Source organism: Camelus bactrianus, chromosome 15 (genome assembly GCF_048773025.1).
Source record: "Camelus bactrianus isolate YW-2024 breed Bactrian camel chromosome 15, ASM4877302v1, whole genome shotgun sequence".
Classification (NCBI taxonomy): domain Eukaryota; kingdom Metazoa; phylum Chordata; class Mammalia; order Artiodactyla; family Camelidae; genus Camelus; species Camelus bactrianus.
The window spans coordinates 45,035,901-45,048,970 of record NC_133553.1 but is presented as its reverse complement, the minus strand read 5'-3'; the positions used below and the strand labels follow the sequence as shown (position 1 = coordinate 45,048,970).

Genomic DNA, 13,070 nt, shown 5'->3' with positions numbered 1-13,070 from the left:
GAATGTTTGAATGTAAATATATGAATATATGAATGATTTAAGAACATAAACATATCACCGCCCGTTGTAATCATGTGCATTTTACTTGAAACACAATGTGGGTTTGGAATAGGTTTGTGAATAGAGCTTGTTTTCATGTAAATGGGATCAAGCAGTACCACTGGTTAGCTATTCAGGGAATCAGACAATGCCACCCTTGCTGGAAATGCTTCAGTAAGAATTTAATCCATGTACCTAATATTTGAACTCCGACTCTCGCTTCATATTCCTATGGCCTAATCCAGATCTCATTGACTGACAATGACTAAAGGATGCTGTGAGACTTAACGTGATCTATTTATGTGTGGCACCTATTTCCACTGGCACTGAGTATTTCAGGTTTCATCTTGGAGGTAGTGTCTAAAGAGAGCTTTCTTCTCCTCCTCTGTGACATTCGTGAAAAAAAAAAAAAAAAAAAGCCACATGGTCTGCTTTCCTGCCTGCCCCAGGAGCAGCATCCATGCGTGCGATAACTCTGACAGAGAAACACCAGTCCTACAGGACACAAAGAACTCGTGGCATCCTGAACTTCCCTGCTCTACACACAACATGTATACTATGAACATCACTGTACTTTCTAAGTTTCTAAACAGCTTACCCCATCCCTGTGAATCTGAAGACAGGCCATTACCAAAGCATTTCTTCTGGAAATAATATCAGCGTCACAGTGAGAGTAGCTTAATGTTTCCCACTTACAAATGGGAAATTATAAACAGGCTGACGGTCTGGAACTTACAACACCAGGGGGGAAAAAAACTTAACAATTCATGCACAGAAAAGCCATTTATAAAATGAAACTTGGTGTATTTAGTTCATTTGAATATATACATTCCCAATAGCAACTAGATGTGTGTGTGTGTATGGGGGGGTGTGTGTACAAAGAACATTGTACTATTACATTATGTATTTGTAATGAAAGCCTTAACTGAATATGCATTATGTATATCAGTTGTATGAGATCCTGTTGTTGGCTCGGGGAGAAAAGACTATTTTTCAAACATTTTGTGTGGCTATTTTTACCCTAACTGAGAACATTAATCAGAAAAGAGCTTAAATCTTACTTCCTCTGCTTGTTGCTCTGGTACAAATAGGATGACATGGTGTAAGTGTCCATAACACAAGGTATGACAAAGCCAGGCTGTTTTGATATTTGTGCAGAGGACAAATTTAACTCTAAATCTCTTGGCCAGACCTGACTCTCCCCACATAATCAGAGTCCATCCGTGTGCGACCCGCGTCTGAAGCTCCAAGAAGATTCTGCCCTCCTTCCCTCTTTCCACTGCTCTCTGATCTGACTTTCATGCTTAATCTGATCTAATCCTGCCAGCATTATCTTCATCTGTGCAATGAAACCTGGAGGATCCTTTCTCATATTTGGTGAGGAAAGGCATTTACTAAATTACTTGCTCAAATCATATGGTGAGGTTTTAGCTCCTTATTTTTGATTAGATGAGGGATGTCATATTGAGACACAATATCAGTGATTAGTCAGAAATCCGTCTCTCTCTTTTTTTGTAAAAAGGTTTTCTGAAATCGGATGCAGGGAGACTAAAACAGCCATGAAAAACTGGAAAATCACAACTAAAAGTTGAAGAAAATATTTCTTTTTCACTGAGAAATATTTTCCAGGGGAAAACAGAAAGCAAACCTAATTCCATTGGCTCAGGTAGAAAGTTACCCACTGAAAATCTTATTAAATAATGATTAAAGAAAAAAAACTTCCTGAAAATTTCATTCTAATCATTCAACTCTAGGATAGAGAAAGTCGTCTCTAGGTTCTGGATCTTACGTTTGGGCTTCTCAGTATAATAGAACTTCTTCAGAATCTGAACTTGTGTTTTCAAGTCTATAGTGTCATTTAAAAAAATCACGATCAAATAAGGTCTTACTCTTAACAGGAAAAATACTTGTGAATGGTCTATATTTCCCATATGCTAAAATAATTACTATTCAACACATGAAGAAAATACATAAGATTAGTTGAAATAATTATTAAGGTTTGATACATATTTATCCTGTAACTTAGGATCAGACTTTCATTAACCATAAGTAGATCGGGCTAAAAGAGAAGACCAAACATCTCATGTAAATTATTTTTAAAAGGCAGGCACCTGACAGAGATTTCAATATTATTATTTGCATAACATAAAATGTAATTTTATAATTCCTGCTTTATGTATAATTAAATATCATAATTGAAGACACTGAAAATACCAGATAGCAAATATACATTTTAAGAAAAGCTATTTCCCTAAAGATAGTCCACAGATATGTTTATATGCTGGAGCATGTATGTGTACACACACACACACACACACACACACACATATTCCCTTATATCAATAGTCAGATCTCTCCTAAGAAGTAAGCTAATTGAGCTGTTTGTGTTGATAAACTCCTTTTTCTCCAGACTATTCCTCTCCGAGCCATAATTATTTGCAATTTGCCTAAGTCGTCCATTTACTGATACGTCAAGCATGAAACAGAGGCAATTCCAGAAAATGGAAATGCTTCTCAAAATCAATCTTTGGGAAATAATGTGGTAGAAGTTACTGTGTGATAGAAGACTACCTTATAACTGTCACATGGAGATGAATATTAATTTGTTGAGGTTAAGGCGGCTTTGTGCCTCATTTGTTGACTTTGCCTCGCTGTCAGCAAAGCAGTACAGCCCAATTACTCCAGCAAAGCTATTTTTTTCTAACACGATTTTTATGATTTTTATGTACTTACCAGTCAGCACACATAACAATGTCAAAATGTCCTTCCAGTTGAGAGACATCTGTCTCATTATCCCATCGTAAAACGCTTGAGGAGAAAAAGATTTTTAAAATTATACTTAGGGTTTTTTTTTTTAACTTTTGATTTTTGAGCTATTAACATTATTTTTTGTGGCACTTGAAACTATTTAAAAGGTATATACAAATTATATCAAAAGGCATAATACAAAAAAAAAAAAATAAAAACCAAGGGCTGTAACTGTCTGTTCTACATTTTACTTAGCCTTCAAATCTAGAAGAGGGAGAATTCTCTATTCAAATACAATAGTTAAGCTTTTGCTAGTTGTTATAGGTTTGTGTAGACAAACTAGGGAAAAATATCTTATCTTGACCACAGTCCTCAGAATGAGTCTAGATTCTTAACATCAGTGAGGTACATCCTGAAATCAAAGTATTCCCTATTTCTGGTATACAAATTTATTTTAAAAAATGATGTGAAACTTAATGCCTGGCATGTCGGTTGCATTTCTTATGGATGAGGTGAGTAATTTGGCAAGATGGAAGAAAAGAATACCAAACTTTCACTTGGTATTTTTCAGTTTTCAGGTACGTTTTAAAATTCACCTGTCCTGACACTTTGTCACCAAAAGAGGATCAGGTTTTAAACCTCATATTAAAAACAAGTATTTGAAAATTCTAGTTATGCCTATGACACCAACCAGAGATTATAAGTTACTCTCAATTAATAACTTGGATGATTAGCATTTTACCATATTAAAGTATTTTACTGACTCCTTGTTCCACCACATCAACTCTGATTTGCAGCATTATTTTTCAAAGTAAACTTCTGCTTCTATTATCTATTTTGATTATTATTTAAAACTAAACTGAGTGAGCACAGCCTACTCTGTCCAGTTGTATTTGCTTATCTTGGTGAGTTCTTTATTTCTTCTACATCTTCCCTGGGTGAAAAGTCATGTATTTGAATATAAAAAGAAGTCTTATTTTTTCATATACATTACTATACATCCACGACAGTGAAGTTTTCAAAGTAGAAAAGATTAAACACATCTCCATGAAAATACCTATGCAGACTGAACATCAGTTGTTCATTCACTCCTTTGACTCATCCTTAGGACCACCTCCTACGTGGCAGGCCCTGGGATGGCCTACAGGCCATGCCTTCACAGAGGCAGCCTAGCAGAAAGCCCCTAATTCTGATGCCGTGTCCTAGGTGTTATGTAAGCACACAGACTCAGCTCCAGGGAGGGCTTTACAGACGAAGTGGACTACACCTCTGTTCACAGGTCCTGTGGCACATGGACGAGCTTTACAAATTAACTGTAGTTTTGCTGTAGTTGCCCTGACCCACTGCAGAGTCAAGAAACAGAGGAAAACAGGAAACCAGGAAACCAGGAAACCCCTAAGGGATGAGCGCTACTTTGTTTTTGGATTGATTCCTCAAATACTCCGTGCACCTGGGGAGAGTGGGAAGTAACCAGCACCAACTTTTCTGGAAATGCTAAGGCTTCCGGTGCAGCTGGGACTCAGGCTCAGTGAGAGAGCGGGCCTGTTCAGCCCTTATCAGAGACCTGAGTCTTAGTTTCTACACGAACAAGATTGTTTAAAGTATAGCTCAATGCTAGACCTTCGCAGATCATAAAAGTAATGTATCCACTGCACACATTTGGGGAAAAAAATCAAAGTAGTAAAATTACTCATAATCTTACCATTCAGGAACCATTATTTAGAAAATGCTTCTAATGCATGTGTCATTACTAATGCACCAGGACAGAAAGTGCTGGAAATCCTGTGGTAATATTGGATTCCTGAGGTGCTTCAGCCTCTTGGTTCAAAAAGACAAACTGGAGAGATAGGGGTCTAGATGGCAATCAGTTGTGGGTTACCACAGCAGATGTAACGAGTCATGATTCTAAAAGAAAGTAGGGTGTTCAGCTTGGCCGCATGGACCACCACACATTCCCAAAAGGCATTTCCCCCCAGTTTTCCTGAGGCTTATGGCTATGCTGTCCCCATAACTGTAAGCAGGTGACAAAGAAGGAGGAGTGTTATGGATAGAGTCCAGCTTTGGCATCGCAGGCATACCTAAGTTCAAATATTGGTTCCTTCCCTGACTAGTTGTGTGGACTTGGGCAATTATGTAACCTCTCTAAGTCTGTTTACTCATCTGTAAAATAGTGATAACGATGGCCACCTTCTCAAACACTCTCAGAGCATCATTCACACTGCATCCTGAGTTGTGTCTTTCGCACAGCCTATGATGAGAATGGTGCCAAGAGTGGTGGAATCAGGTGGCTTCTACTTTGGAAGGCCAGAGATGTTGGTGACCTCGATATTCAAGGAGCTGGTCCTTCCAAATCCTCTCCTCTGATGAATGTGCCCTACACCCTCCTCAGACACTCACTCACACACACTAGAGCAGTGCTTCGTGGGGAAGGACCAGATTTTTTTTGTTTGTTTATAACCAATCTGTGGCAGACCGTTACTTTGGTAAAATACAATTACAAGTGAATAGACAAGTGAGATTTAAAAAGAAAAGACATTCCAAACACAAGTCCACTGATCATATGCTTGGATGTTACAGTAATATTTCTAAACATTCACTTCAATTTCTGAACTTAGCTCGCTGCAGCTCACTAGCGTACTGTTCACAGACTGGTACCAGTCCATGGCCTCTTCGTGGAGCAGCCCTGCCCTTAGTCCTTGTCTACCAATAACTGCAACCATGACAGCCCCTCTACCTTTCACAGCTCACCCCTTCCAGAGGGGACTCTAATTCCAACCATTATCCAGTCCTACCGGCCTACAACCTGCTGGTGTTATCACCACCTCACCGTCCCTCTTCTTAACATTTATCTTCCCTCCTTGCCCAGCTTGAGTCCCGTAGCCAATCATCTTAACTACTCCCTTGCACAGACCCTTCGCTCCCTTGGCCCTTTCTCACTTCCTCACCTTTGTTAAATCCAGCTCTCTGCCTGCTCTAAGGCTGCATCCATGCACCTGACTGTGGTTGGAGAAAGCACACAAGCATCCTGACTGACTTTGCTTTAAATTCATGACCATGAACCACAAGTGGATTCTTGATGTCCGGCAGTTACACTTCCATTTCCCTTGCCCATTTATGCTCCTGATCTCCCAGCTTGTTATTTTCCACCATCTTCACTTCTTTCAAAATTCTAACACTTCCTCCCTCACTCTTACTTTCAGCTGATGACCTTGCTGCCTACTTCACCATCAGAATTGCAGCAGTCAGATGAGAACTTCCCCAAACTCCGACCACCACACTTAACACTCCTCACAGCATCTGTACCTACATACTCTCCTTCCTGCCTCTTATCATGGATGAATTAGCCATACTCCTATCTAGAGCCAGTACCTCCTTACACACTAGCGCCACCCTCTTTGGTCTCCTGTAGGGCATAGCTCCAGCAATTCTCCCTTCTTTATCCTGTGCTATCCATTCTTTCCTCTCTACTGGATTATTTCCATCAGTATTCAAACATGCAATTATTTTCTCCTTTTAAAATATCCTCTCTTGACTCCACCCACCCTTTTGGTTATTGCTTCATTTCCCTATTCCTCCCCTGCAGCATAATTCCATGAAAAAGTTGTTTAAACTCGCTATTTTCAATTCCTCTCCTCCCAATCAGGCATTTGCCCCCAACATTCCACCAAAAATGTTCTTGCAGACCTACCAAAGATCTCCACATTGCTAAATTCAGCTCAGTTGTTAGTCTTTATTTTATTTGACCTACCAGCCCGCACCTCTCATATATCCAACTTGCTATTTTATTATTTCCACTTGGATGTTTAAATTGACATCTCAAACTTATTATCTCCAATATTTAATTCCTCATCATCTTTCCCCAAATTCATTTCATTCACTGTCTTTCTCATCTTGTTAACTCTACCCTTCCAGCAGCTCAGGCCAAAACCTTTCACTATATCCTGGACTCTTACTTTTCTTTTACACGCCACATTGAATATGCCAAGAAATACAGTTAGCACTACTTTTGAAATACGTCAAAATCCAACTTTTCTCTATCTCCACGCTCCCACTCTGGTCTAAACCACCATCGTCTCTCATCTGAATTATTGTATAGTCTCCTAATTGGTCTCCCTGCTGTAACCCCACAGTTGCTGCTCAAGGGAGCAGCCAGAGTGATTCTTTAAAAATGTGTATCAAATCATGAGCCTTCTCTATTTTCTACCTTGTAATGGCTCCTCTCTCCACTCAGAATAAAAGCCAAAGTCTTTCCAGTGACGTGTAACCCCCGTGCAAGCCAGTTACTACCCTGACCTCACCTCCTAGTCCTCTCCCCCTTGCTCTCTTTGCTCTAGAAACACTGATCTCTTTATAATTTCTGGAACACACCAGGCGTCCACCTCTGCCTTAGGGCCTTTAAACTGGCTGCTTCCTCTGTGTGGCTGTTCCTCCTCCAGATATCCCTGTGGCTGTTCCCTTACCCCTTTCAAGTCTTTGCTCCAATGTCTTACCTTCTCAGAGAAGTCTACCCTGACCACTCTATTTAAAACGGCAACCATTCATTTCCACTCCAGTGCTCCTGAACTCCCTTAACCTGCTCTTTATTTTTCTATAGCAATTATTACCATTTAACATGCTATTTAACTCAATGATTAATTTTTAAAGTTCTCTTTCTCCAGTAGAAGATAAGCATCCTGGGACAGGGATTTCTAAAATCTGTTTGTTCCATGAGGTATTTTCACCTCCTTAGGAGAGTTCTTGACACATAATAGCTGCTCAATAAACATGTCATTTGAATGAATTGTGTATGAATATACCTAGCAGAGAGCCTGGCATACAGAAGGCACTCAAGAAACAGAGGTTCCTATATTAAGTTGTTCTCTGAATAGCATGTGTAGATTAGGCAGATATGGAGGCCACTTAAAATGCTTTCTGAGGATTTCTACTTCCAGTTAAGATGGAGTAACAAGGCCCTCATTTACCTCAATGCCTGAAACCACCACACACACACACACACACAAAACCACACAAAATATATAAAATAATAGTTTTCAAGACACTGAGAATCAGCAACAAAGGACAATCTTTGAGAGAGGGGGAAAATACCATCACCCCACGTTACTGCCGTAAGAGAGCTTCCAGGCCACAGCACAGGGAGGGTATCTGGGCAGGAGCGAAGTGGGCTCCCTGGGCTAAGGAGCTGGAGCTAAGAAAGCAAGGCAGTTACAGTTCCCAGTACTGAGTACCAGGTAGGAGAGTGCGGCACAGACAGAGAACTCTAAGCATCTGTGGATACTCTCCCTGAAATATTCTGCAGAGGCCTGACTGGAGCATGTGCATGAGGAAACTACTTGTGGGTGGGAAAAGAACCACCTGAGAAGACTGGAGGGGACTGGCCAGTGTTCACACAGGGCCGGGAATAGCACCTGTTCTCACCAGCAAGACTAAAAAACCTCGTAATTCACAGGGCACTGGGTATGGTCCTCAGATGGGTCTTGTCTCAGTAGTGGAGAATAATGAGCCCTAAACTAAATGCTGCTTTGTTTCTGCCTAACAAATCTTAAAAGTTATACCCCCAAAGAACAAATTATTTCAAAATAAATGTGTCCCAAAACCAAACCCCAAAACATGTAGAAGAATACAAAAACATTCAGATCCCAAAAAAGGTAAAATTCAAAATACCTGGCATAAAGTCAAAGATTACCAGACACGCAAAGAATTGAAATAATACTTTGCACTTTGAAAGGTGCTAGGAAGAGAAAGTGAAGACAAACCACAGGCTGGGAGAAATATCTTATATCTTTGCAAAACATATATCTGATAAAGAGCTTATATCCAGAAGATACAAAGAAGTCTGAGTATGTTAATAATCAGAAAACAAGCAACCCAATTAAAAAAAATGAGTAAAGCATTTTAATAGACACTTCACCAAAGAAGATTTAAGTGGCAAATAAGCACATGAAAAGATACCCAACATCATTAGTCATTAGGGAAATTTAAAACCCCAACAAGATACCACTATACACATATTAGAAAGGCTATAATTTAAAAGATTGATCATATTGAGTGTTGATGAGAATGTGGAGAAATGGAACTCTTGAACACTACTGAGGGGGGATATAAAATAAACCACTTTGGAAAACAGTTTGGGAGCTTAATTTAAAAGTTAAATATATGCCTCTATATGATCTAGCTGTTTCACTCTTAGGTATTTACCCTAGAAAAGTGAAGGCAGATATCCACACAAAGCAAATATCCATCTATCCATACGTGCACACAAATGTTCATTACAGCTTTATTTGTAATAGCCCAAACAACCCACAAGTTCATCAATAGGTGAAAGGATAAACAAACTGAGGCATAGCCACACAGTGGGATAGTACTCAGGAATAAAGGGAGATTGTCATACTAAGTGAAGTGAGCCAGAAAGAGAAAGAAAAATACCATATGATAAGACTCATACGTGGAATCTAAAAAAAATGACACAAATGAACTTATTTACAAAGCAGAAACAGACTCAGACATAGAAAACAAACTTATGGTTACCATGATAGGAAGGGGATGGAGAGGGATAAATTGGGAGTTTGGGATCTGCAGATATCAACTACTATAAAAAAATTAGATAAACAACAAGTTTATACTGTATAGCACAAGGAACAATATTCAATATCTCGTAATAGCCTATAATGAAAAAGAATATGAGTAGGAATATATATACATATATATGTATAACTGAATCACTATGTTGTACATCAGAAATTAACACAACATTGTAAACCAACTTTACTTCAATAAAAATATATAAAAAATAAAAATTGTTTAAAAAAGGAGTTAAAAGGAAAGAACTATTGATACATGCAACAACATAGGCGATCTCAAAATAATTTTACTGACTGAAAGAACACTGGGTTCAAAAGAAAAAGTGATTGAGCGATTTCATTTATTTGAAACTCTAGAAAATATAAACTAATTTATAGTAAGGGAGAGTAAATCAGTGGTTTCCTGGAGAGAGAGGAACCTTCAAGGGTCAGAAAGGAGGGATCATCAAGGGTCACTAGGAAACTTTGGTGGGGGTGGGGTGATAGATATGTTCAGTAGTTCGATTATGGGGATGGTCTTCAAGGGTGTATACAAATTGCAAACCTTATAAAAGTCTACATACAGTTTATTGAATGCCAATTTTACCACATCAAAACTGTTTAAAAAAAAAAAAAGAAAATGCTCTCTGAAAGAGAGCAGGGTAAATATAAACACATAGCTAGGTCTCTTGCTCTATGTGAGCTTTACAATCTAAGGCATAACATTTCCTGTAAAGACATGTAAGGGATGATTTTACCAAACACCCAAGTTATGTCAATGTGCTACTTGTAATTACATTGACACTAAGATAAAATGTATGTTGTCTCCATTTTATTTCATCATAATGTCAAAATCTTATTTGTTTGAAATTCATTACAAAGTACCTTTTACAGATATAAATATAAAAGCAATAATCATTACAAAACTCCTTATGCTTTAAAAATCTTCATAGCTACAGGCATGTCAATCCTGGTAGATTTAACAGGTATAGCAGAGCAGAAAGAATGTTGGGTTTTGCAGCTACAAAGCTCTGAGTTTAAATACTCCACCACTTACAAGGCTGAGAGAAGCTGAGTATCATTGCCCTCAACTGTAAAAAAGAGACAGTGATGGTTGCATTGCAGGAGGATAAAGCTTTGAATGAGATAGTGTATATAAAAGTGCATTATAGGTGCTCAATAAATATTAGTTTCCCTTCTCTTACTCTTGCAGTAACTTATGTCTTTTCATTCAACCTGAAATGCAAAGCCAAGTCAATTTCTGATAGGACTTCTACCTTGTGATTTAAAACTCATACTGAACAAAAAGTCTCTGTTTCAAGTTTGTAATAAAACCTAATGTCAAACATGCTTAACTTAATTTGTATTTCATTGTGGTGATCACAGATTTCTCTCTCTCTAGAGATTTAAAGCATTTCTTTTCTCATATTCCCGTGGTTAATACTTATTTACCATTATATTGCAGACCCCTGGTTGGGGAGTGAGTCACAGTTTTTAACTGTGCTGTTAACAAGGCAGTAGTGTACAGAGACAATTCCCCATTATGCTTGCTAAGGATTCTTCGGCAGTGGGAAAGGCAGTAGTTTTCTTTGCATGGATGTTATAGGCATTCTTCTTTGCCATGGACTCCAGTAGCCTTTCCCAGTTTCTTCCATCTTACCTCTCGAAGTCTGTGTGGGCTGAGCTCTCCCTCACAGAGGGCCCGTTCGAGTCGTTTATGATGTTTCCTTACACTGGGGAATCGTTTCTATTCTTTCAAACAATTCCCTAGTTGTCGCTTGTCCCTTCATTTTTCCAGATCACTTATTGAGTTTCAAAATGCCATATGCTAGAAACCACTATAAGAAAATGTTTTAAATTCTTGGGGAAAAGGTGCCATCTAAGTCTGGAACAGAAAACTGAGAACAAGAGGGGATAGCAATCTGTTGATTCCCTAATTTGTGAGCCAGTCCGTCACAAAGTGTTATTGAGCACCTCACTGAAGGCCGTGAACAGTAGTACAAAGAGGACTTGTTTCTAAGTAACAAAGTTATTATAGTTGGAGGGAACATATGGTCTTATTTGGAAGACAAGACACTCCAGTGAAACAAAAAAATTGCTACAGATGGCCCTGCTGGGGGAAGGTACCCTGAAGAAGGCAAAAGGGGAAATGTGATCCTAAAGACAGGGTTTGGACAGGAAAGAGGAAGAGGAAGGCCGTCTTAGACAAAGCCTACCGAAGAGGCAAGCATTTGGAGGCTGGGATGTGCACATCACTGTCATGAGCTCTGCAAACATCCCAGGTCTTTGTTCTCAGCCAATGACCTTACTGAGAGCCTGGGATTATGTGATATCATTTTTTCCTCTTCTTCATTTTTCCCTCTCCTGTTGTCCAAAAGGAAGTAAAGCCACCCATCCTTTCAAAGAGAACCCCTCACCTCAACCTGTGCTCAGGATAAAACCACTCCTTCCTCTTTCCTCCAGGTCAGTGGTTTCCAAACTTGAGTGTGCATCAGAATCCTAGGAAAGTTTGTTAAAACAAAGCTCGCTGGGTTTCAATCCCAAGAGTTTCTGATTCATTATGTCTGGGGTGAGACATATGGAGATGCACGAGAATCTGCACTTCTAACACATTTCCAGGTGATGCTGAGGCTGCTGGTCTGGGGACCATACTTGGAGAAGCACTGCTCCAGATCCTTGCTCCATTAAATACTGGCCCCCATCATACTTACTGCTTCTTCCTCAGCTATACTGACATGCCTGCCAACATGCCCAATTCTGCCTGCAACTCCACTTCTCTCTAGTCCACAGCCTATTTCTCTTTCCCTTTGCCATGAACATTTTGCAGGAGTCGTCTACTCATGTTGATTCACCTGTCCTGGCAATATGACCCTTCTCACAACCATCACTAGAATTGCTCTGACACTGCTGATCACCCTCTCCTTGAAATTCTCTCCTGGACTTGCTTCCATGAAGGAGTGATATTATACCACACCACCCTGATTCAGCCTTCCTGTCTCCAGTCCTTTCTCAGCATCCCTTACAGGCCCCTATTACTCGACTCCTGAATCACAGGCAAAAGTTCCCAAGATTCTGTCCTTGGCCATCTTCTCTTCTGACTCTCCAGTTTCCATAGTTCTGCTCTTAGCTCTTGATTTTGATCTCCAAATCTTATAGCACAACACTTTCCTGAGATTTGAACCTTTATTCCTCACTGCTGGCTAGTCATTGTCACAAAGCAAACTCATATTTATGCTCTACATCCACCTCAAATGTGTCTTGTCCCAAATCGCTCAAAAGGTTAAACATAGAGTCACCATATGACCATATACACAAAAAAGAAATAAAACTTGTCACAAAACTTGTATAAAAATGTTCATAGCAGCACTATTCATAAGAGCCAAAAAATGGAAATAATCCAAATGTCCATCAACTAATGAATGGATAAAACATGGTATATCCATGTGATGGAATATTATTCAGCCATAAAAATGAAAGATGTCTTGATATATGCTAAAACATAGATGAATCTCAAAACTCTATGTTAAGTGAAAGAAGCCAGAAATGACAGACCACATATTGTATGATTCCATTTATGTGAAATGTCCAGAATAAACAGATCCACAGAGACAGACAGAAACTAAATTAGTGATTATCTAGCACTGCTAATGGGTTGGAATTTCTTTGAGGGTGGTGGTGAAAATGCTCTAAAGTTGATTATATTAGTCGCACAACTCTATGAATATA

At 39.2% G+C, this 13,070-nt stretch overlaps 1 protein-coding gene across 3 annotated transcripts in view; it reads right to left on the bottom strand.

Moving 5' to 3' along the window:
• The window catches only part of CAMKMT (calmodulin-lysine N-methyltransferase), a 316,073-nt gene that overhangs the window by 20,186 nt on the left and 282,817 nt on the right, over nt 1–13,070 (bottom strand). For all 3 annotated transcript variants that reach the window (XM_074378797.1, XM_010967729.3, XM_045504792.2), the window contains one exon: nt 2,773–2,847. In XM_074378797.1, the coding sequence (XP_074234898.1) occupies nt 2,773–2,847 (75 nt within the window). The remainder of the gene's footprint in view (nt 1–2,772; nt 2,848–13,070) is intronic.